The sequence below is a fragment of the Onychomys torridus genome, chromosome 18, assembly GCF_903995425.1.
Source record: "Onychomys torridus chromosome 18, mOncTor1.1, whole genome shotgun sequence".
NCBI classification, from domain to species: Eukaryota; Metazoa; Chordata; class Mammalia; order Rodentia; family Cricetidae; genus Onychomys; species Onychomys torridus.
Genome location: NC_050460.1, coordinates 51,956,614 through 51,982,072, shown reverse-complemented (window position 1 = coordinate 51,982,072; position 25,459 = coordinate 51,956,614). Strand labels below are relative to the sequence as shown.

Genomic DNA, 25,459 nt, shown 5'->3' with positions numbered 1-25,459 from the left:
GGACCCAAGTTCAGTTGCCAGCCCCACAGGGTGGCTGACAACTTCCACTAACTCTAGCTGCAAGGGAGTCCATGCCCTCTTTCTGGCTTCCCCAGGCACCGGACACACGTGGTACATTACACACAAGCAAAAAACCCAAACACCTACATTTTTTTACCCTCCCTCTTAAGTATTTATAAACAAGAAAACCCTACTAACCCCATTTATGTGGCCTTCCTACATTTATTTCCTCCAGATGCCTTGAGAGTTTATCACTGAATTAACTCTGAATGTCTGTTGGAACCAACACCAAACAACGATCATTTCCAACTCAAAAGACCAGAAAGAATGAGAAGTTGTTTATGGTTCAAGAGGTACGTTTTAAAAAATTATCTTTATTTAGGTTTTTCTGATTCAGCACATGTATTAAAGACTGATCAACATAAAAGTAAATAAGACATGAACTAGACATCTTACATCTCTCTAAACTCCAACAGAGAATGTCAGGATTGCCACCATTACCTGAACTCCAAGCTAGTGAAGCCATAGACAGGCTATCAGAACAACACACAGAGCACACGGGTATGCAGAGGCAGAGGGCATGCTAGCATTTGGCTTTCCTCTCTTCCTTGTCGACATCTGCTTTCTTCCCAAATCAAGTCCTCGGAGACAACTCGGGGTGCGTCTGACTGGACAGTCTTCTGAAGGAATGCATTCCAACCTGTGGTGCCTGCAACCTTGTTTTGCTTTTTTTCCAGGATGAAGTTCAGGTCAAGATGCACAATACAATCTGACGATGGTGAGGACCAAGTCGAACAGCGAAGCTGAGCAGTAACCCAAGTTAAGGCATGAATGCACACACGCACACGTGCACACACACAGCACCCATGCTAGCACGCACAGAGGATCCCGTTGATCACTCAAGGAGAGGCGATCTGGGTGTGGCCAGTAATCACAACTGCTGAGCATTCTGGGAAATGCTCCCCAAAATGGTAGGCTAACACATTTTTTTAAATCAAAAATTAAAAAAGAGAGGAACTAAAACTTAACAACAACAACAACAACAAAAACCCCCTAAGAATCTTTTAGTCTCTCACAATGGCTCCTGAGAAGGAAACCATGGAGCAGCATCAATGGCTGGCTCTTTAATAATTTGGAAATACAAGTTTTACTATGCATATCTTTGGTAGTCATCACTACAAGCTCTCAGCACTGGATACCCTATTAGACATACTAGACAGAAGATCGAGTTATACAGAAAACTTTCTCCTGCACTTCTTAAAAAAAAATAAAAATAAAAAAAAAAAAAAAAAAAAAAAAATCAACATTCTAAAGCACGCACCACCATGCTTTTTCCAGTCTTAGTGGGCTATCTTTAAGGGCAGAGCGTTGTACTGGGCAAGTTCGTGTCTACCTAACCATGGGGGATACACACTGCTTTCCTACCAAGGAAGGATCAACAAAAATTCGCATGCTCCATTAGATCTGGTCGAATCAGAAGCCAATGACAAAAGGCACGGGCAGTGAAAGGTGTCAAAGCCACATTCTGGTCACACATTCATTCCATGGTCACTTGTCCTGTGTCTCAGGAGCTCAGAACTGACAACTCCTTCCAATCCAAGACATTGAAACAAGATCTTAAAACACTTCCACATCAGCCAAAAGTCTAGAATTCTGTCTAGAATGCCAGCATGCTTGACTAGAAAAAGCAGTTCAGAGCCCAGAGGTGCTCGGTGCTAGGTGCATGGACTGGGTTCTGTACAAAGGCGAGGTTGTCTGGGAACAGACCCTCAACCTATTAGCAGCACAGTGGTACCCGAGGGTCTCTGTCAACAAGACAGGAAATGAAGCCACTGAAGGTACTGTTCATCTCACCTGCTGAGGATGGCTACCCATGTTCACCCAGGGTTAGCCTGTCAGAGTGGGGAGCTGACCCCAAAGGAGCCATGTCCTAAGTCCGTTTCCCACCGTAAGGAGACTCCTGTCTCCGGGGGCTCAGCAGCCGATTCTCTTACCTATCACTACTTGCTTCGAAAGTGACACAAAGGATCCTAAGTTCAGATTGTAGTGTTTGTTCTCTTGGTTTTACCACCTGCAGGGAGAAGCATCTGGGTTATGCTAGAAAGTGCTGTGAGAGGATCTGGGTTTATCTGGAGGTGAAGTGGAGGGTCGAGAGGAAGCTGCAGGGCATTTCCTGGGGCAAGTCTGCACATCCAGAACCTATCTCTAAGAGCCCCTGCTCAGCGCACAGCAGCGCCTTCACTCTTGTGCTTCTGGGAGGTAACTCGACTGATGGGCAGCGAAGGAGAGAACTTTATAGACCGGACTTGTGTGCTGGAGTAGATGCTAGCCAACAGTACTGAAATCTACAAGTCCAGAAAAGAGTCTTGTAAACACATACCATATTTCTCTCACAAGGGGGACAAAAAAAAAAAGATCAAGACTGTACCGTGAAGGAAGAATTCTTCTGCCCTAGCCTCAGAATGTCCTTGGAATGGTCATGTACCCAGAGGGTCAGTGAGCTGTTGGAGAAATGCCCGGGTTTAGCCTGACATTGAAAACCTAATGTCTTGACAGGAAATGCCAGACTCCACCCTGTGTCTGATAACGGGCACTACGGCCTATGCATCACACACACCTTAAAAATAAAACTTTTATAGACCGACAGTTTCTTCCTGGTCCTCGGAGGATACCATTCTCAGTTTAGGGGCGGAAGAGGAGAGGTCAAAGGTCCTACGTTGTTCTTATTCTCAAGTTCTTAAAATGCTGTCAAACACTATTATCCAATAACACTTTTTCATTCTGTTAACTCTTAAATATGCATTCGAAGGCAAAAATGGAGGTTTCTAGACTGTACAATATTAAATATCTACAATGTCACCAGGGTATGTTCCTTGTTCTCGGGAGTGTGTTCCATGAGGAGTTGCTATTAGGGATGGCTGACACAGACATGAACTCTTAAAAATTACTGATAAATTAATTTTCAGTCCTCTGATTATATCCAACAGATTCACGTTTCTCATCATAAAATATACATTCTCTAGTAAGTTATTTTCATCCACGGCATATATAAATATGCGAACACAGGCAGGGGAAAGCACGTGACTACAAAAGCACAAAATAACCACTGACAAACAGAAATGAAGGTGGTAACAGAGCCACTCGGGGTTCCACCCCAAGTGAAACCCAAGGATTTATTTGTGCTGAGTGAACCGCAGTCATGTGGAGAACCTTCCTGGTAACTCTCCTGCCTCACGTATGATGGGCAGAGCGAGCAGCCGTCAAGGCCGATGAGCCCATTTGCCAGCCACACTTCCTTCCTGCCAGGTGCTAAGGTACCACCTACACTTCAGACAGTAGTATTTCCTAGTAGCAGTTTGTACCTGGGAAATACTTGTTCACCCTCTGTCTTGGGACAACACAAAAGAATGGAAGGGGTCAACCATTTCGGCTCTGTTACAATCTCATGGCTCCTACAGCAGAGATCCAAGACCACATTCAAGTCTGTCGTCAAGATCACTGGTGGGAAGGCATCTATCCAAAGGGCAGAAGGGACTGGCTTAGGTGGATTAACTCTAAGGAGAAAGGACAGAATCACATCTCAATAGGCAATAATTCCCCTCCCACGCACGCGTGGAGGAGATACAGCTATGTGATTTGTTTCTGTAGGCTGTTTCACAAGAGACACGGCAGCGGCGGTCCATTTACATCAAAAACAATCTGTAAAAAGTGTGTCTGTAGAAAGCTCTAGACTAGACATGTGGGCACCGAGTCATCTAACTTCCAATCCTATACTGAGAGTTAGGTTTGCAAAGGTCTGAACTGTAGTGCTCAATTCTTGGTATGTTCAGGAAACTCCACTGTGAACTGGAGAAGGAAGGTTTCTAACAGCTCGGTCATTTCCTGCAAATTCACAGAGAAAAAAAAAAATCATAAAAAAAAAAAAAAATATTTCCCTTCCTATTTTACAAACCTAAAAGCCAAGAAAAGAAGCCCTGGGGCCAGGGGTGGGGGCGGGGCTTACACACTGCTTCTCATTACCAAACACCAGATAGCAATGTTCCAGCCAGGGAATGACGGACACGGAGATTCAAGTAAAACACCGATGGAAAAAAAAAAAAAAAAAGTCGTCTGGTTAGTGTTGCAGACCCACAACACCGGCTGCGTTTCCGACAGACATTCACAACACAATGAAGAGGGAAGCTAGACAACCTCAGTGCAAACACATCAGATCCAAATATGGCAGGGAAGAAGAAGCCTTTGGCGTTGAGAAGGCGGCTCCATCAGACCGGTCCCGACTTGAAATTCTGACTAAGCTCATGCATTAAGGCTGGGAGGAAGGATGCACCGAATGCTGTTGCTGTTGCTGCTGCTGCTGCTGCTGCTGAGATGGCGGGGCCGGCTGTGTGGAGGTGGCTGCCAAGGGGACCGAGGGCTGCATGGGGGGCGGAGGAGGTGGCGGAGGCGGCTGGACTGGGCTCTGTGTGTTGGGAGATGGAGGAGGCGTGGGCCGTTTGAACTTATCAGGACTGCTGCTTCTCCGTGGTGACGGCCTCTGTGAGGGAGGAAAGGGGCATAGGTTCAATTCCAACAGAGTCTGAATCAGGGCTGAGGAGAATCGAACCTAAGACCATCAAGGGCAAGAAAGCCATAGGTTCCTTCTTCACTGTTAGTGGTTCCTGAACTAATTGGGACACAAAGCAGTGTTCATACCTGTGCCTATGAAGAAGTAAATACAAAATGATAAATGTACCTTTCACAGCCAAACACTCAACTTGGACCCTTTAATGGAACATACACACAACAACAACAAAAACAGTAATAATAATAATAAAGATGTCATATTATCCCCCTTAAAATGCTGTCACTCGTGTCTGCTTATTTCCCTTCATCATTCAGCTTTTTCTCATGTTCCGAGGCATCAGGATACAACACTTGCAACCTTTACACAGCGTCCTTCAAGCTTCAAAAGACCTGCATGGCACCTTGAGTCATTTCACAGAGGAAGGCTCCTGCAACTATTTTCTCCCCTCAATCCTATGTTGGCATGTCCTCCTGTTCTCTCAGCCAGGCACACAGTCAAGAGTGCGGGGCGACTCTCCCGAGGGAAGCTCGAGAGCCGGGTGAACCCGACTCTCCTGAATCCAAGAGAGAAAATTAAAACTAGAAGCCAGGACAACTTTTAGGAAGGCCACCAAGGGTCAGTGAATGGCAAAGGTGTTGAGAATAGGCATTTTTCCTTTATTATGGAAACACCCATAATGCTTGATGGCCAGCAGCTGGTAAGAGTTCAGCGAAGTCACTGTCCAGACTTCAAATGACATTTCATAGTGGGCAAGCTCCGCCAATGAAGACGAGTCTCACCACCTGGGTGTATGTTTCAACACCAGAACTCTGTGTCAAATTCTCGGGAACACTCTGTAGCTAGAGAGAGAAGGGATCCAAGACACAAAGTGCTAAGTGGAGAACAGGAGTAATCCTCAGCTCCCACCGGAGACCAGCTAGGACCGTGCCGAGAGTGGGGGAGATGCCCGCTCCCGACAAGGACACTTACTGTGATGCCGTGGGAGGCCCCCATGTGCTGGACGTGGAGGCCTGGAGAGTTGTAGTAAGACATTCCAGCCCGAGTCAGTGAGGTTGGCGGGGTGAACCCGACCGTGTGACTTGCATATGAAAGACCTGAAACACAAGGGGAACAAGGTTCAACATTGTTTGTAGCCTGCTTGTCTAGAATAATCAGCACCCATCTAGGAAAACATAAAAGAAAGACAGACAGACAAACAGAGGTGTGTGTGGCCACTCAGCGGCATGCTGGGTAACAAGCGGCATAAAAACAAACAAACGAAAACCAAGCATCAAGCCCTGGAGCTGAACAGTTAGGTCCGGACATGAACGTGGTCATTCCATCACAGACCCTTCACAGGGCCGACAAGAGATGGAGAAGGCGTGGACAAGAACGATCTCTTCAACAACGGTGCTGGGACACCTTCACACCCACAGGCAAGAGCAAACGAACAGACGCTGTGGAATGGCACTTGCACTAGGCAAACACTTGTTTCTGCTGCATTTAATGACGTAATGACGTGTGGCGGTTTCACCTGGCCTGCCTAAGGCATCCGACCGGTCTGGTGAAAAGCTGAACGGCCAATAGCTAGTCGGGAGAGGGATAAGTGGACAGAGAGGAGGAGGAGGAGGAGGAGGAGGAGGAGGAGGAGGAGGAGGAGGAAGAGGAGACATCTAAGAATGAGAGAGAAGAGAACGAGAGAAGACGAGAAGGAGACGCCCAGGGCCCGAAGCCAGGCATGAACAGCAGTGGGAGAAAGACAAACAGAAGGAAGAGAGGAGAAACAGCCCCAGGCAAAACCAAGATGAAGAGAAACAGGTGACGTTATAAGAGCTAGTGGGACAAACACCATACGGCCGAGTCCTGGTAACTCTTAAGACGCCTCTGTGTCATGATCTGGGAGCTGGCTGGCGGCCCAAGAGAAAGCCTGCTACAAACAGAAAGGAACACCTTTCATGTTACACCATCCACAGGCATCAGGTGGATTGTGGAGTTGCAGGGCACGTCTGTGGTCACCAGTGGGTAAAACGTGCAGTGTGGAAAGAGACTGAGTGCTCGCCAGTGGCTGAGCGGATGAAGGAAACAGCGACACAGATGGTGAGCACTGTTCTGTTGTACAGCGGGAAATCCTGCCTTACGCGTGTGCCCAGAGGGCGAAAACCAGATGTAAGGAAAGAAAGAAGAGAGATGAGATTCATCAGTAGTAACTACACAGGACAACTGTGTGTGCATGTGTGTGCATGTGTGTGTGTGTGTGTGTGTGTGTGTGTGTGTGTTTGCAGGCATACCAACTCTGCCACCTGCAAATGTTTGACACAGGATACAAAAGCTCCACACATGCCAACGTTCCCTGAAAGATGCCAAGCACAATAGCACCCATCAGGGCTGAGGAGATGGCTCAGGTGGTGACGTTCTTGCTGTACGTGCACGAGGACCTGGCCCGAGCACTATCCCCGTCACCCATGTCACATGCCAAGAGGACCCCTCGGGCTTGCCAGTCAGTCAGCCTAGCTGAATTGGTGAGTCTCAGGGTCAACGAGAGACACTATTTCAAGACACAAGATGGACAGGTCCCTCCTAAAGAGCGATACTTGAGGCTGTCCTCTGGCCTTCAAGTTCGTGTACCCACCCACACATGCAGACCCCTTTACACTCTCATTTTCTCTCATTAGATAGGCCTGGGGTAGGGTCCAATCAGCCCTATTTGAGGTATTCAGAGTGACTTAACTGTGGATGCTCTAAGAAGCGCTAGAGAGCTGGTACTGAAGGCTATACCTGTTTTGGGCAACACTACATCAATCCAGCTACCTTACTTTCCACCCCTAGCATCTAAATGGAAAAAACTGCACAGGGTAAGACCTTGCTGTGGCTTCAGGGTGTACCGTCTGCCCCCCCCCCCACCATAGGCGCCTGTGTTTTCATGGGAACACTTAGTCCCCAGCAGAGGGTGCTGTTTGGGAAGACTGCAGAACCCTTAAGAGGTAGGGCCCCAGAGAAGGGAGTCAAGTAGAGAGAACCTGAAGGTTTTATAGAGTTCAGCCTCACTTCCGACTGTTCTCCACCTGAGGATACAATAGACCAGCTGCCTCAGGCGCCTGCCTCTTCTCTGACGGGACAGGCTGTAACCCACCCTTTGCCCCTTAGGCTGCTTCCTGTCCAGAAATGTTTGGTCACAGTGTAATTAATAGGTTGGGGATTTAGCTCAGTGGTAGAGCGCTTGCCTAGCAAGTGCAAGGCCCTGGGTTCGGCCGTCAGCTATGGGGGGGGGGGGGGGGGGAGAAATGGAGAAAAAATAAAATCTTAGCCAGGTGGTGGTGGCGCACGCCTGTAACCCCAACACTCGGGAGGCAGAGGCAGGCGGATCTCTGTGAGTTCAAGGCCCCTCCTGGGCTACAGAGGTAATCCAGGACAGGCTACAAAGCTACAGAGAAACCCTGTCTCGAAAAAACAAACACAGAACCATACAAACGGATGGAGTAAAAACCCTAGTAAAGAAGGGTTTGGACAAGGACTAGTGTGTTACCATCTTCTTTGAAGGACCTGTAGGTGGCTAGAGGCTAAGCTGTATTAACTACTTATTGCTGCCCAGAAGACACGGGGACAAGCTGCAGGTCTGTTTCCCTCTGTAAAGATACTCCCAGTGTCCTACAGGACTTTTCTGTGCCCTCAACATCAAATGCCAAGAACTTATTTCCCGCCTTGACGATGTCACTGGTGCTTTTTGTCTGATAGACTTCTCCATTGCCAACTGATTTCCGACTCACATTTGCAAAGTGGTGTTCTGAGACGAAGCACCAGTCTAAGAACCAGCGTGGTCATTTCACAAGCTGTTGACTGATGCGCTGAGACTGTCGTCTTCAAGCGACAGCCCGGACACAAAACCCTAATTCTGCTTCTTAGTTAAGTAATGGTGAGGCTGAGGGTTGGGGTCGGGGTGTCCCACTCAATGCTAAAATCGCTGTCTACAGGCACAAGGTCTGGGTTCAATCCTCACCACCAGGAAAAAAAAACAAAACAAAACAAGAAACAAATGAATAAATACCTCTACCCGGCAAGAAAACCCAAGATGTATTTAAAAGAAAGCGACTCCTTAATTTTAGTGAGCGTTCAGGAATCTCTTAAGTGCACTCAATGGTTAAGAACACTAGTTGCTCTTGCAGAGGACCTGGGTTTGATTCTCAGCACCCACACAGTGGCTCGTAACCATCCTCCAGTCCCAGGATACCCAACCCCCTCTTCCCCTGAAAGAATCAGGTATGCATGTGATACACACACACACACACACACACACACACACACACACACACACACACTAAGAAGTCATAGACATAAAAACATAAAATAAAAAAATCGATCCCTTTCATGAAACAAAAAATTCCAGCCTATTTACTACGTCCATTTTTTCTGAAGAATAATTTCAATTATGTTAAAACCACTAAGAATCTTCCAAGACTCTCTATTGCCTACCTAAACATGCTCTAGGCCAGCAATTCTCAACTGTGAACATCAAGCCTTCTGACCCTAACCCTAACTTTGACCTTAAACCAAATCAATCAAGGGAGCGGTGCCCAGGGCTGCAAGCGATGACCACCTCTGTCACTGAGCCACAAGGACATATTATTTAACCTCACGGCGCTATAAATCCCACCACTAGCAAACACGACCGCTCTCACACCCTCAGATTACCGCCAGGACTAAAAGAGTAACTAGTGTATTTTTTCCTACCCTTTTCCCCAGGCCCTGGTGATCGTATAAGATTAAGTCAGGGGATCTTATTAATTCTGACCCCTCCTTAAGTCTTAGTAACCATGCATCTCCCCCTATGGCCCAGGAATATATTAGAAAATAAACAACAGCAGTAATCAACCTCTGTTGAAGCTGGAAATCTGCAGACAGTGGCTGCTGAGCAGAACACACTTAGTGCATCTTAAGGACAAGGGACACATTTTAGGCAATGTGTCTGTGAGCAATTTCAACGAGAGCGCTCAGAGTGTCCCCAAACTGCTAGGGAACACCACCACTAGGAAGTACCGTGGTCTCTGACGTCCATTGCTGACAGAATCACCACCACAGTGCAGATAATTAATTGGTCACTGTCCTAGCTTTGGTACCCAAGGGTTCCTGACTCTCAGTCACATCCCGACATAGGTCCTTACTGGTCATACTGCTCTGCTTTGGTACCTGGGGGCTCCTGATTTTCTGCATCCTTACCAGTGTTTCCGAGAAATTCTTCACTTTGCAAAGGTGTCTCAGATCTACACACACCCATCTTTCCAAGTGGCCCAAGATCCTTTTAACTGAGAACAGAGATAGAAACCAAATCTGTCTTCTGGATGCACTTATTGTGATTGGGAACACAAAGCTGCTTTTAGACCTAGTTACTGCTCATTCCCGATTTAGACACATCCAAACACGCTATCGAGAAGATGTTAGTACCATTATACAAATGCAGTAGGATTGCTTTGCAGATCATTTCAACAACAGACATACTATTCTAAACCAAACTCTCATATTTGTTGATGTGCCCCACCCCCCCATGACTGCAGGATTTTTTTCTGATCATTTGGAAATGACATGTATTGTGGGATAATGCTCTTGTACACTGGTCTAATAAAACGCTGATTGGCCGGTAGCCAGGCAGGAAGTATAGGCAGGATAAGCAGACAAAGAGAATTCTGGGAAGAGGAAGGCTGAGTCAGGAGATGCCAGCCTGCCATCCAGGGAGCAGCATGTAATGGCACACAGGCAAAGCCATGGAACACATGGCAACATTCAGATGAACAGAAATAGGCTGAGTTTAAGTGTAAGAGCTAGTCAGTAGTGAGCCTGAGCTAATGGCCAAGTAGTTTTAAATAATATAAGCCAGTGTGTGCTTACTTGGGGGACGCAAGTGGGAGAGAGGCCAGGACACAGGAAATGTACCTACTACAGACACGCCTCTAAAAATATTGTCAGCTCCAAGCAGATCAAACAATATTCAATTACATTCATCACGGGCTGGCATTCCTGCCTGCTACAAAGCAACCCTCCCCTCTTACTCCTGATTTATGTTTCCTTTTCTGCCAATAAATCAGCAGGTAAAAAGAGACCTTCACTGTGGTGATGAAAGCCTGGCACGATTTTGGGGGAAATGAAGAGGCAGCTAAGAGCCACTTCTGGGGACAGACTGACAGCCACTGGAGACTAGAGGAACGGATCCAGACTTGGGGACATCTATTTGGTAAGAACAAGGAACAAGGGCCAGTCCCACTGCTCATCTTGAGAGGAATCCCTGGTCATCCTTGGCCTCAGAGAGCTTACATCTATAATAGAAGAGTTGCCACCATGTGGGAGACTCTTTACTGTTAGCATTGAAGAGGGAAAGGGGGTAGGGGGTAGGGAGCTGAAGAGATGGCTCAGTGGTTAGAGCACTGGCTGCTCTTCCAGAGGACCCAAAGTAAACCCCCAGGATGGTGGCTCACAACCATCTGTAACTCTAGTCTAAGGGACCCAATGTTCCCTTTCGACCTTCCAAGGGCGCTGCACGCACGTGGAACAATAATAATATTAATTTATCATTAAAAGCCACTGTAGTGCTGGCCAGACCCCAAACTGATAAAGCCACCAGACCCCAAACTGATAAAGCCAAAACATTCCTACCACACTGTCCTAACTGCTGTGGCTCTGAGCATCATGTCCCCTTCATCAACCTTAAGGGACATCCTTGTTTTCATCATGACCTCAGACAAAACAAACCACAGTCCTAACAAAGCCTTGCATGCAAGGCCACCCCTAGGGTGACACTCCTCCAACCTGGCACCACCCCCAAAGACTTGCCTCTCAACTCTATCTGCTGCGTGTTCACCAGCTAGCACATAAACAGAGGTCTCCACAAGCTGCCAGCTTCTGCCTTCTCCCCGATACTCCCGCCACCCACCCTGTGCATCACTTCCGCCTCATCCTTGAAGGTGGATCCCGTACTGTCCCACCAACACTGGAGTCCCAGCAGTGCCGCTGGTGCTGGACCTGGGACACTGAGGAGTATTTTGCGGGGGGTCAGATAAAGCCAAGCATGCTGGGAAAGGAAAGCCCTTGGGTTAAAAAAAGCAGAAGAGGAATCAGCTGCCTTGCTTCTCCCTGGCCTTCCAGGCCTGGCTCACAAATCCCTGCAAATATCAGGAGGAAGCTCCGGTGAGGAAGAACACTGATTTTGGACAAGGAAGCCCACCCTGGCCTCTTCTTGGCCCAATGACGGAGAGCTGGTAACTCATGAATGGCCTCTTCTTCTGTATTAACAAGGGAAGAAGGATGCTAAGGTACCACTGAAAGCAAAAGGCAAATTAACAGAGTAGGGATGCAGTGAGGGGACCCACAGAAGACGCACGGTAAGGCATGCTGGAAGTCTACCCAGGACCCTACCCATCCAGGGACTAATCACACACACACACACACACACACACACACACACACACACCACACACCACACACACACACACACACACACACACACACACACACACACACACACACACACACACACAGTCCTCCTCTAGAAGTTTTTCAGGTCAAATTTAAGGTTAAAAAATAATCTATACCTAAGGCTCAGTGAACATTGAAGAAGAGGAGGCAGATGGTATGAAGTCCTCCAAAGTTAAAAAAAAAAACACACACTACATAATAAAACAGTAATAAAAAAACTACACAGTCCTTGTGTTTAAGATCTTCATGACCGACGGCGACTTATTTTTGAAAAACACAAAACAGAGGGAAACATAACCAGGGGTGCCGATGAAACACATCAGCAGAGCTAGCTGAAAAATCGGTGGGTGGCACTTGGCTACACCCGTGTGAGGCCATGGGTTCAATCCCCAGCAACCACCGTGTCCCCCACCCCACACACACACACTGGAAAAGTCACACTGTGGTAGTGGAAGACAGACTCACCGGGTGATATAGGCCTGCTTGAACTGGGAGAAGGCGTGTAAGGGATTGGGCTGGACACAGTGCGAGGTCTTAATCCTTGTGCAGACATCTCATTAAAATACCTAGAAGGAGAGAGGAGGGATTGGAACACCTGCGTTCAAGTGGTCCCTAGAAGACATCCTAGCAGCAAAGGTCAACTTGAGGTCAAAATCCAGGGAGTTGGTGGAGGCTGTACCCTGGGAACATTTCTAGTGCTGACTTCTGAGTCAAACTGCTCTGTCTGGACAGATCTCACTACCCCCAGAGGCCTGTCACGGCTGTGCCACACATCCCTTCGGTGACCCCAGAAGCGCAAAGACATCTATGCTTCAACTGCTGTTTGAAACTCAATACCAAATAAGCTCACCAATATTTAAGTTAGCCCATTACGTTTAAAGACACCTAGGCTGCCCCTCTCTCCCTCCCCCAACCCCAGGCTGAGTGCCATGTGTTTACCAGGCAAGCTCTGCCTAACAGATGGTCGGCTGGTCACACGTTAGAATTTAACAGAAGACACCCACGCTAAGCACCTTCGCCGGTCACGCTCAGCCGCACTGTGCTGAGTCAAAGCTTCTTTCTACCTGATTTTGGAAGTCACGTCAGCCCTGAAAGTGCTGAAGTGTGATTATCAGGACCAGTCGGCTGTCACTCTGTGATCCAAGGACAGAGGGCTGCTGGGAGGGAATTTCTGCTTGACAGAATCCCTGACAAACCGCCCTCCCTGGCCTTAAAGCTCAACAGGGGTTGTACTTTCATCCCAGAGCACTGTCAGCCCTGGTGTCCATTCACATGAGGAGCTAACATGGCCATTTCCCAGCGTTAATGGAGCCTGATTGCCACATGGCTCAGTCTAATGCCTGCCTCTCTGTCTTCTTCCCTCTTTTAAAAGAGCCCACCACAGCAATACCAGGTAGAACCTTCCTGTGCTGTACACGCAGGCAGGTGGTTAATTACCCAGTGGTTTGAAGTGTCTCAAGTTTTCTTTCCCTGAGATCCACCCCATACATCACTATCAGTCCTAGGATGCACAGTAGTACTCAACCAGGCAACTTTATTGTACCTGGAATAATTTACAAAAAAATAAAAGCAGGGCCGGGGATGCAGCTCAGCCGGCAGAGTGCTTGCCAAGCATGCATGAAGCTCTGGGTTGTGCCTCCACGCTTCTGTGGCGGCATGCACTAGATAGCTCAGCAAGAACTTTAAGACTCAGAGGAGATTGGGTCTGAAGTACAAAACACCTGGGCTGGGCCTCAGAGGGAGCATTTTTTTTTTCCTTTAAATTTTTTAAAATTTATTTTACATACCAACCACAGATTCCCCTCTCATCCCTCTTCCTGCTCCCTGCCAGCCTCCCCCCCAACCCCCAGTCCCTCTTCCAAAAAGTTAAGGCCTCCCATGGGGAGTCAGCAAAGCCTGGTACATTCAGTTGAGGCAGGTCCAAGACGCTCCCCCTGCATCAATACTGTGTAAGGCGTCCCTCCATAAGCCACTTAGAGTTTAGAGTCCATCTCAAGCTATGAGATTGACTTAAGTCACAGAATTACAGAGGTTGTCTGTATACCTAGGCTGTTATGGTTCTGTTCCTAACAGCCGAGTTGTGGATTTTGCATGGAGGTCCATCCCCAAGGGAAATGTGGTGTGTGTAAGCAGCGGAATTCATGTGGTTGTAAAGATAGAAATGATGCTATTTGCAGGATCACAGAGACTGCTGGAAACCAAAGGCAGTCCAGACTCGGAAGCAAGTATTGCATCTTCTCTGTGGTGATATATTGTGGACCCTAATAAACTTGCCCGAGGATCAGACGACAGAACCTGCCACCAGATTAGACACAGAGCCAGGCAGTGGGGGCACACACCTTTAGTCCCGGCACTTGAGAGCTCATGCCTTTGCTTGGGAAGTACACACGCCTTTAATCCCAGGAAGTAAGATGGCAGGGCAGAGAAAGGTATATAAGGCGTGAAGAAACAGGATCTCACTCTCTTTAGGCTGAGGATTTCATAGAGGTAAGAACTAGTGGCTGGCTGTTCTGCTTCTCTGATCTTTCAGCTTTCACCCTGGTATCTGGCTCTGGGTTTTTTATTAAAAGACCATCTAAGATTTGAACAACACTTCTTTCATTTGAGGGTTCTAGATTACTTGCAGACACACAAAACTACATGTACACATACGGCATGAAATCAGAAGAGAGGTGGAGGGAAGGAAAGATGACCAGTGAGATGGAAGGAAAGTGGAGAAAGAAGCTGGGCTATGTGTGAAGTGAACGTGGTCAACGCACATAACATACTTGAGAGAGATGTCTCTATGAAACCCACCATTGTTAAAATAAAACCAAACCAAAAAACCACACACCCAACCCCCCACAGATTATCCTGCAATAACTATGGCCTGATGCCTTTCTGATTAAGATCGTAAGAATTATTTCCGCCGGGCGGTGGTGGCACACACCTTTAATCCTAGCACTCAGGAGGCAGAGGCAGGCAGATCTTTGTGAGTTTGAGGCCAGCCTGGTCTACAGAGTGAGTTCCAGGAAAGGCGCAAAGCTACACAGAGAAACCCTGTCTCTAAAAAACCAAGAGTTATTTCCAAAGGATATGGATGCATGTACAAGCTAAACTCTAAACTCAGTGGGTTAAAAACAAAGACATCAGAGCAGGAGGGGACTGTTGAGTGGGGTGGGGTGTGAGAGAGTGATCAAGTCATGGGGGATGAAAATGGCCCAAATTCAATATTCAAATGTTTGAAATTATCAAGGAATTTTAAAAAAGAGCTTGGCATAGTGTATTGACAAATGAGGTAACATAAATATTCTAAAGGGGGAAAAAAAATCACTGAAATGTTTGCAATTCAATTAAAGCAGATTTGGAGGAAATCCTGCTAAATGTGCCTGTGATATTTGCATCTAAGTACGTGAACTTATTTATTCTTGTTACTGGAAATAAGAACAGCAGCAAATATACTTCTCTACTATCTTTGCTTGCATTTAAATATCAACGTTGAAAATTTAAAAACAAAACAAATGCCGCCTTTGCCTCCCATTTCTCTCCCTTGCACGCCAATCCAGAAGGGCAGCTTCTCCTCCAGGGTAAGCAGAGTATTCAATCCCACACATACCCTATTCTGAGCACGTGCTTTAACTTGGGGGGCGGGGTGGTTATTCATCACCACAGCCCGTATGACATTTAAGCTCTCCTCTTCTAGAATATATCATTTTAAAATCAATTTATGGATACGGGTGTTTCTGCTTGCAAGTATGCCAGCACACAACCTACAGCCCTGGCGCCCATGGATGAGAGCAGCGGATCCTCTGGGACTCGAGTTATAAAGGGTGTGTGTGTGTGTGTGTGTGTGTGTGTGTGTGTGTGTGTGTGTGCGCGCGCGCGCGCGCGCGCGCGCACACAGGGGGACAACGGGGAGGCAGGGGAGCATGCAGGGGTGCAAACCTTTCGTCATCCATTTCCAAGCTGGACTCGCTCTCGGAGAGCTGGCGACAGAGTGCTTCCCTCCTCTCCATCTCCCTCTGGAGCTTCCGCTGAAGCCTCAGGTTCTCTTCCCTCATGTGCCTCTCTTCCTCCAAGTACTGGGCCATCTTCTCCGAATCTGAAGAGCCAGAGAGTGCAATTAGACTGCGTTGTGGGCAATCATTACCCCACCCCTCACAGGAGTCCGGGGGTTTAAAGTTTATCCTCTGCATCAGGTTCACAAGTGAGTTCCTGTCAGCAAATGATCCAACAGGCAGAGCGGACAGGCTAGGCGGCTTCACCCCATCCCCTTGCATTCCCAGGACACAGGACACAGGACAGGGGCTCCAGGTGAAGACATGACAGAACTGGGCTGAGTTTCATTTACCACCTTGCCAGACTTCTTTCTCCACGGTGGAAGCTTGGCGAGAAGGGAGCCCAGTTAGGGGAATAGATTGGCCCACGGTTGCCCTATAGGCTGTCTGTGCACTCTAGCCAGGCCCCCTGAGGGGTGTGGATGTCACCCTCATTAAGCACAACCACCTTGCATGGAGGGCGAGCTCCACCCAGAAGCACTTCTGGTGACAGGTAACATTCTTGTAAAACACAATTTCACACAGTGAGCAAAAGACTCTTTCCCACCAGTGTGTGTAAGCCTCATCCAGGTGTGTGTGAATAACCCTTGGGAACTACTTCACTCCTTCAATCACGTGGGTTCTGAGGCTTGAACTCAGGTCCTCAGGCTCGGTGGCAAGTACCTTTACCCACTGAGCCTGCATGCCCAATAAAACGACTTCTGATAACAACTATTCAATGTTTTCCAAGTACGTATTATTACAGAATATACAAAAGCTTTTAAACTTTCTTTCTTTCTTTCTTTTTTTTTTTTTTTTTGCTGGAGCTGAGGACCGAACCCAGGGCCTTGTGCTTGCTAGGCAAGCACTCTACCACTGAGCTAAATCCCCAGCAACTTTATTTCTTAATTTAAAAAAAAATTGTTTTCCTCTAAGTTATGCATAGATATGTGCCCGTGGGTTAGTATATGCACTAGAATGCAATGCCCATGTCAGCAAGAGGACTAGCGTTGAAATTACACTTGCTAGGGATTGAACTCAGGTCCTCTGGGTGGGCAGTAAGCAGTCTTAACCACTGAGCCATCTCTCCAGCCTGGACTCTCCCTGTTTCAGAAATTAAAATACTCAGATTATTAGACACCATTATGTCGACTAAACACTAAATCTTTCAGCTGTTTTGAATACAGCCAGAAAACCCCTGCTGCCTAATCCATATGCGAAGTCTTTTTAAATGAAGCGATGCTGGGAAAATACTTACAAAGCTCATTTTTAATATGAACGGCTTAAATTAAGTCTCCCCAAGTACGCGTGTGTGTGCAGATTTCTCATTGAGCTGAACAGGAAGTACCAGGTGGCCCTGGGCATACCTAATGCTTGCTCAAACTCTGATGGTGACTACAGAGCAAGTTCCCAGAACAGTGATTTAAGAGGAAATGTCATTTTTCAAAGAAAATTGCTGTTCAGGCTGGACATGGGATCCATGCCTATGTTCCCAGCACCCGGGGAGTGGGGTGGGTTAAGGCAGGAGGGTTGAGAGTTCGAAGTCAGGCTGGGCTACACAGTGAGACCCTGTCTCAAAACAAACAAAAATACAATAGAACAAAACTAAAAGGAGAGGTCAATGTGTTAGCACATGGAGACTCAGCAGAGGAACTTTAGGCCGGTAACTTAGAGGTAAGAATGTCCCCTCAGGGTAGGACTTCAGGACTTCCTGTCAATTCAACTCAGTTACATTAGCAGGCCCCAAGGGCAAGTTCTCCCACGTCAGGACCCAGGCACCGGAGGCTGGAAGCAAGGCATTCCTTGGGTGCCCTCTGCTGGTTTGCTGTTAGCTCTCCTCTCTCGCACAGCTCTCTCTAGTCCTGGGGGGGCCACTGTTTGCACAGCCCTCCTAGTCTACACTGCGTCCTGAAATCAAACCACAGGCGCCAGCCATCCAGGGAGGGTGGCACCTGAGGTCACCCAAACCAGCTTCAAAGCAATGCTCCCACAAGCGGACGGTCTTCTGTCCCCTTCCCAGCCGATAGCCTGCGCGGAGACAGAGCCCCAGCAGCGTCTAAGGCTCAACCCAAACTGAGAACTTTTCAGATATTCAAGTGTTTATGAGTCAGGGGTGGGTTGAGGGGCTAAAGCCACAGCTACACCCAAAGAGGTGCAGGCCGCCCGAGGCACAGAGTTGGAGGCAGAGGATAGGGTGGGTCATTAACACATTGTCCTCTAAGCCTTACAGACAGACATCAGCTGAGCACTGCTGAAGGCCTCTTTGGGCCAGCCTTTTCTGTCCTGAAGGCGGTGAGGTGGGGATTCACACTAGCACTCCCTTGACGCCTTCTGCAAGATCGGCAGGCCTTTTGAAGACCAAGCAGTTCAGTGAGTGCCAAGAGATGAGAATAAAGCACCCTTCCCTTGGAGGTGACTAGCCAAGCGTGAATGAGGAAGGAAGGAGGGAGCTGGGTGCCCTAGAAGAAGGGATAAAAACATACTGCCTACCCAGCCCAGAACAAACCGGCACTGAGCACATTTTGATTTAGCTCATCCAGTGTCATGGAGTACCTGCAGCAGTTACCTGAGATACACCTCAGAATTCCCCAAATTAAAAACAAACATTTCAGAGGACTACCATCTAGCCCTGGAAGAACTCAGAAAACCACCCAGCACTGGCAGGAATGATGGCGGTGCCGGTGGACTCATCCCCAACAGGCTACCGCACGACAGACACAAAGACAAAAGGGATTTTTGTATGTGTGATCAAGTTAAGGATTCAGGATGGTGGGTAGAAGATAATCACAAGGCTTAGTCAGTGTGAAAAGGAGACCTGAACAGGGAGAGAACATGGGAGTAGCTTCCCCACAAGGAAGAGCCACAGTGGAGGCATGGATGGAGCCTGAAGAGGCACAGACCAAGAGGAGAGCCTCGGAATCTCCGGACATCTCCAGAGGCACACAGTGCTACTTACTATATAGACAGCCTTGGAAGCCCCCCACGTCAGACCTCCGGCCTCTAGAGCTACAACATGATCCACCTGTGCCCTTCTGAGCCACTGTGCCTAGGCTTGTTGCAGCAAAAAGAGGGATCATGCCATACTTTTGCAAGACTCCAGGATCTTGAGATATCATCCAAGACAGAACACTGAACCTCTACTTGTAATATACTTCAGTGGAGAAGTAAGTGAGCCATTGAGATCATCAGTGTGCCTTCTAGTGAATGGACTGGTCTGTCTGGGATCTGTCCAAGGCCCTTGTGTGTAGGGAGATGTGCACACAAGCGTGCTCACTGCAGCCCGAGCACAACACCACACAGGGTCATTTGGGGCTGGTGAGATGGCCCTTCGGCTAAGAGGCACACCTGCCACCAAGCTTGCTAGCCTGAACTGGACCCCTCGACTCACACGGTGAAAGGAGAGAATCTACTCCCAACAAGCTGTTCTCTAACCAACATATGGGCACCAGGCCATGTGCTAAATAAATAAATGTAATAAAAATATTTAGAAAAATATTCAGGGACCACTGAATGGATAGAATAGTCAGCCTTTTAGGGAGGGCTCCAGGCAGCTGTGTAGGTAGCCGGGAGAAGAACAGCAACACTATCCGTTTTTAAAGTGTTTTTTGCCTAGAGGTGGTCATGCACACCTTTACTCTAGCACTCGGGAGGCAGAGGCAGGTGGATCTGAGTTCAAGGCTGACCTGGTCTACCGAGCGAGTTCCAGGACTACACAAGAGAAACCCTGTCCTGAAAAACAAAACAAAAAAGTGTTTTCAAAGAGAAAGATGCAGAAGGTCATGCCCCACTGCGCAACTCTGGGTATGAAGCAATTCTGTAAGCGTGCACATGTCTGCATGAACACTAGATATGTGCCTGGCAGAAACAGGGAAAGGGAAGCCCTTCCCCCCACTATATTACCCCAAAGGAAGAAATGTCTGCAACCAAACATCAGAAGTAGGGCAGATCCCCAAAAAATGCAGAGAGACCCAGACAAGTTCAGAAACCCAGTACCTTGATTTCTACTCCATACCCTGGCCTTTTCCAAATATTAAGTCTACATTTCAAAAGCATTTATTCTGCAAATACCATGGGCAAATGTCAGCTGAGATTAGATTCAGCAGTAAGGAAGGCAAACACCCTTTACCCTCCCTTGATAGTCCAGAAGTGCAGGGAGGGATCCTGTACAGATTCATTTGCACGTCATTCAGATAAACATGATTACAAAGGCCACCTCTGGCCTGACAGTTTTAATTGTTGATTTGATATGGTCTAGAACTCTAACAGGCAGAAATGCAAATATTCTAAAACACCTTTGTCTTTTATTCTCACTAGCACACTATTGAAACAGTACGCACCAAAGAAATTGGAATTTCCCCAGGAATCTCATACTGGGAGAAGGGAAGGGCAACAGAGATAGCTGGAGGCGAACCCGTCTCCCTGGAAGAGATTTCACACTCTACAGGTTGAGACTGAAACCCAGACAAAGTTGCATCCAAGGTGGGAGGAACCACACCTTGACCAGAACTGCTTAGATGTGCAAATCCTTGGTCCAAGGGAAGGGTGCTTTACTCTCAGCCCTTGGTGCTCACTACACTGCTTGGTCTTTGAAAGGCCTGCAGATCTTGCTGAAGGCATCAGGAGTGTGAGTGTGATTTTTCCCAGGGTAGAAGTCTGGCCCAAAGAGGCCATCAGCACTGCTCAGCTCAGCTGGTGTCAGTAAGGCTTAGAGGAAAATGTGTTACTGACCCGTTCTATCCTGTCTCCTACTCTGTGTATCAGGAGGCCTGCACACCTTCTTTGGTGTAGCTGTGGCATTAGCCCCTCGGCCCTCATCCCTGACTCCTAAGCTCTTTGTTCCCTTCCCCAAGGTGGCCAGTGATTAAATCTTCCTCTCCTGCTTTCCACTGTGAACTTGACGTTTTTACTGTCTCACTGAGGACAGGTAGCCAGACCCGATTTGGGGTGACATGTTGTGACCCACTCCTCCAGCCACGTTTGGTAACAGAACCATGTGGAAAGGAGCCCCAAAAAAGTGTATGGGAAGGATTATTTTAATTATATTAATGGATGTGGGAGGACATGCATGGTGAGTGGCCCCTTTCCCAATCAGTTTTCTTGAGGTCTAGGGTCAGGGTCAGGCCCTGGTAGGTAGGCTGACTCTGCTGTAGCGGATGACCCCACACTTGAGTATCTAGACAGCACAAGTGGGTTCAGGGAGTTAAATAAAATGCAGACAGGAAGTTGGAAGTGTGGTGATGGAGGGTGGGTGTGGCAGGAGTTACCAGGAGACGTGAAAGGTGACAACAATCAAAATACGTGACATGAAATTATCAAAGAAGTCTTAATACACACACACACACACACACACACACACACACACACACACACACACACACACACAAGGTGGCTGAGCATAGGTATGCACTAATCAACTGTTATGTTTCTAACCATGGGTGTGTGATGTGACCGGTTTCTCTGTGACTTCCCATGTCATGATGAGCTGTAATCTGTGTGCCAAATAAGCAAGTTCTCCCTTAAGTCAGAGAATTTTTATCTCAGCAAGGAAAGAAGATACCCGGGATCCCACTAATTCAGTGTCTCTCTCTTGAGATTATCAGAATTATCTTCTGGAAGTATTCTAAATTACGGGCCCTTCCCTACGATAGCTTCCTTTTAAAAAATACATCCCAGAAATGTCAGGTACTCATGTACAAATGTCTACGTGTCACTAATAAAGCACACTGTGATTTTGGCTACGCAGGGACTGATGTGGACTTGGTACACGCACTGATCTGACAGATGGGAACGAGGGGACGGGACGCCACTTACGCTGTAACTGGGCTGCTCGAAGCTGCTTCTTCAGCCGCTCCACTTCATTCTTTAAAAACCTGATATGCCTCATCATGTTCTCAGGAGAATCGATCTCCATGGAGATGTCTCTAGGCGATGGTGGGGCAGACACAGGCTGGTCTAATTTCTCCTGTAGGATTCTTCAGAGGAAAAAGAAGGAAAAAAAAAAAAAGAAAGAAGCAACAATGAAGAACAGTTTACAGCAGACAACTACACAGCACTCGAGCCGAGAGCTGGCCTGAAAAGCATCCACAGGACAGACGGATGCCTGTCAGTCTGTCTCACAACCTCTTTGACCACCCTCAGCTACAATGATCACAGGCCAAACAGGCAGAATGGCAAGATCTCGTGTCTTTAGCATTTACTGTGCGCTCACGGGTTAGTACAGGTGCACACATGCCACCCACACCTGGAGGTCAGAGGGCGCTCTCAGGGGTGGGTCCCCCCTTGCCCCTGGCTTGCGACAAGGTCTCTTGTTCTCTGCTGCTAAGCAAGGTCAACTGGCCAGGGCTTCTGGGAATTCTGTCTCCACCTCCCATCTCGCTTTAGGAGCACGCTCGGGGTTACACTCATGGACTAGCATGTCTGGCTGTCTGTCAGTCCTGGGAATCTGAACTCAGGTCCTCAGCTTTGTGCAGCAAGTACGGCACCACCGGGCCATCATCCCTGTTCCTTCTGCTCTGTGAGTGACCCTGGCAGCCCACCTAACTGTAAAGTCTGTTTCTGGCTACGTTTCTGGTTACTATGCCAGAGTCCAGCAAACATTCAGAGACCTAGCTAACGACGTGGTGAGCAAGCTGGCTGTAGAGGAAAAGAGGGAATGAGGAAACTCTACTCTCTTGATGCCCTCTCTGGGTGGAATTTAGGAACCACTATGAATCACTTCCAGCCACTAAAGCTCCTCCCAGGAAAACCTAGGAGGAAGGCTTGGAAAACTGGGGCCAATGATAAAATGTTAAAAAAACAAACCGAGTCAGAATTATTTGGTTAATAGCTCGCGCACCCACTTCCCTAACCAATTACCATTCAGATATAACTTAGAAAAGGCTCAATCGCATTTTACCTACAAAATGACTATTTCTTACAGCTAAGTTCAGCAACAATACAATTATATGTATGTAAAAGCCTCCGACTGTGTTCCAAAAAGGCAGTCTATCTGCAACAATCTCTCACCTCCCTCTAAAAGCCGCTGGGGCTCCCGGGGTTTGCTTTATATTGAACTGTTTACCTCTCAATTTGCTCAACTGCAAACTGACCGACCTGTCGTTCTGCCCTCGCTGAGGAAATTAACAGGGAAATATGGTCGCAATCACAGGATAACTTCATAATTCAATTTATTAGAACTGCTACCATCATTCTGATTACGGCTGGAGGATTTCTCCTAGACATATAGTTAGAATCTTCACGTTTCTTAGGCTCTGTGGTTGGTTTGGTGTTTGTATTTCTACACGTGAACTCGGAACAGTGTGGAACTGCACTTTAAAACCAGCGACATACAGTACAGGCTTCTGGGCAGCAAACACAAGATTCTGGGGCAGGGGGCTAATAATCAACTTCAAAGGAAACTCACCTTTACTCCACACAAAGCTCTGAGGCAAGCTCTTCCTGCCATTTTTATACGCTCTGTCCCTTCCAACCCCAAAGTACAGAGTGGTCAAAAACAAGGACCAAGGCAATTTGCAACAAGGCAATTTAGGAACTGGCTTGTTGTTGGGTGATACTTTACATCTGTGTACATACACTGAACATACAAGTATTAAATATCCACAGGTATCTATTTACAGTGTGTTTAAAAGCAAATGGATAGCCATTTTTCTACTCAAGTCTCCCAACTAAGTCGTTCCCAGAGATGTGCACTAATTAACAGGTGACCTGTGGTACCACATTGACTCCACCTTGGCCTTGTACCAGCCAATGGAAAGAATCCCTATTTCATGTGGGAGGAGAAAAGCCAGGCACAGAGAGGACACCACTGCCAGGGGAGAGATCAACATGTATTTCCTTTAACAAGTCAGGCTGGTGTGTGTCACCCAAGGAATTCAAATGTCTCACTGTTATCCTAGTAACAGCCAGGAGCCCTCTAAACACACATGCACACACACACACACATATGCACGCACGCACGCACACACGCACGCACAGGTGAGCAAGGCTAAGCAGACCTCTTTTCAGCCTCCAGCTTATCCATCCTCTTCCATAGCCGATTCACCAGCGCCTCTTGCTCTTGCTCCAGGGTGTTTTCCAGGTCAATCTTCTCCCGTCTCAACTAGAGGAAAAGGGAACAGCTTTACCGAGAATGTCAGGGCACAGGAGCATCCTTGACTGGCTCTCACCATATGGAAGGGATGAGGAAAGAGCTGGAGGAGTAGCTTTGGAATGACAGGGCCCTGAATCCAGCTATTTCCTACAACTGGAACCTCTTCAGCAAGACAGCTAACCCAGTGCTAATCCACCTCCATGATCAGACTCATCTCCGTTTCTCCAAAAGCAGAGAGAGAACCAAGGAGCTGTGATCACAACCCTTGCGTCACATATCTGGGTTCAAATCCCAGCTCCACCAATGGTCAGCTGGGGGAATGGGAAGTTATGAGATGGGAATCCACCATTTGTAAAGGATAAGCATAACGTCTGGGTGACTGAGTTGAAGTGACTTAACTTAGGCATCATTAGTAAATGGCACTTAGAATCCTGTGCTCAATATTTGTCACAGTCTCTGGTTATATGTTTTATCCTGTTCCAACCATCTAGGGTATAACTCCCCAGGTCCCTGTTCTTGCTTAATATATATATATATAATGTTAGTATCTTGGTTGTAATATGCTGCTATAGTTTTGTGAGATGTTATTATATTTCATTCATTTTTATTACCAAAATATATTACAAAGTAAGGGGGCTTCATTATGATACCTATGCACACCCATGTAATATTCTGTGATTGTATGTACCACACAGCCCCATCACCCTCTTTTCATCTCCCTTCATTCTCCTGTTTTGTTCATGACTGAATCCTAAGTGTCTAGATTCAAGACTTAATCAGTAAACAGCAGCGTTTTTTTTTTTTGTTTTGTTTTGTTTTGTTTTGTTTTGTTTTGTTTTTTGGACAAGCGAATGAGCCAGGATCATATAGGAAAACAGAAAGTATCTCATGTTCGTGGTGGAATGTGGCTTAAGGGCAACAAACAGGAGGGAGCCGAGTCAGAATACTTCAGAAGCCTTGGGTGACCCAGCAGGGGGCTTTGTGAGGTTTGAGGGTATCCTGAGTGCCAGGTAAGAACGGCTTCCATCTCAAAAAATACAAAAATGTTCGGTTTTCTGTAATTATCTCCCCTATACCCTCCTCAGGGTTTTTCTGCTCATTTTTATTTAGTTTTAAATTCAGAGTTCCCACAACTGGCACCCTCTCTACCCACAGTCAAAAATCTACGTATCAGGACAAGCCGCTGCCGCCGCCACCCCCCCCCCCCCCCCCCCCGCCACACACACACACACACACACACACACACACACACACACACACACACACACACACGTTATTCTGCAGCCCTTAGGATCCAGGGCTAGAGCTCAGGAGCAGAGAGCTCATTTGAAAAGCTGCTTCCTAATTAAGTCT

The 25,459-nt window shown here is 47.4% G+C and overlaps 1 protein-coding gene across 1 annotated transcript in view; it reads right to left on the bottom strand.

Moving 5' to 3' along the window:
* Positions 1 to 354: 354 nt before the first annotated feature.
* Positions 355 to 25,459, bottom strand: part of Ccdc6 (coiled-coil domain containing 6) — a 98,138-nt gene continuing 73,033 nt past the window's right edge. Inside the window, exons 4-9 of the mRNA XM_036168221.1 lie at positions 24,012 to 24,115; positions 21,829 to 21,989; positions 15,926 to 16,082; positions 12,467 to 12,567; positions 5,534 to 5,658; positions 355 to 4,534 (exon numbers count right to left, since the gene is read on the bottom strand). Of these exons, the coding sequence (XP_036024114.1) occupies positions 4,304 to 4,534; positions 5,534 to 5,658; positions 12,467 to 12,567; positions 15,926 to 16,082; positions 21,829 to 21,989; positions 24,012 to 24,115 (879 nt within the window). The 3' untranslated portion in view covers positions 355 to 4,303. The remainder of the gene's footprint in view (positions 4,535 to 5,533; positions 5,659 to 12,466; positions 12,568 to 15,925; positions 16,083 to 21,828; positions 21,990 to 24,011; positions 24,116 to 25,459) is intronic.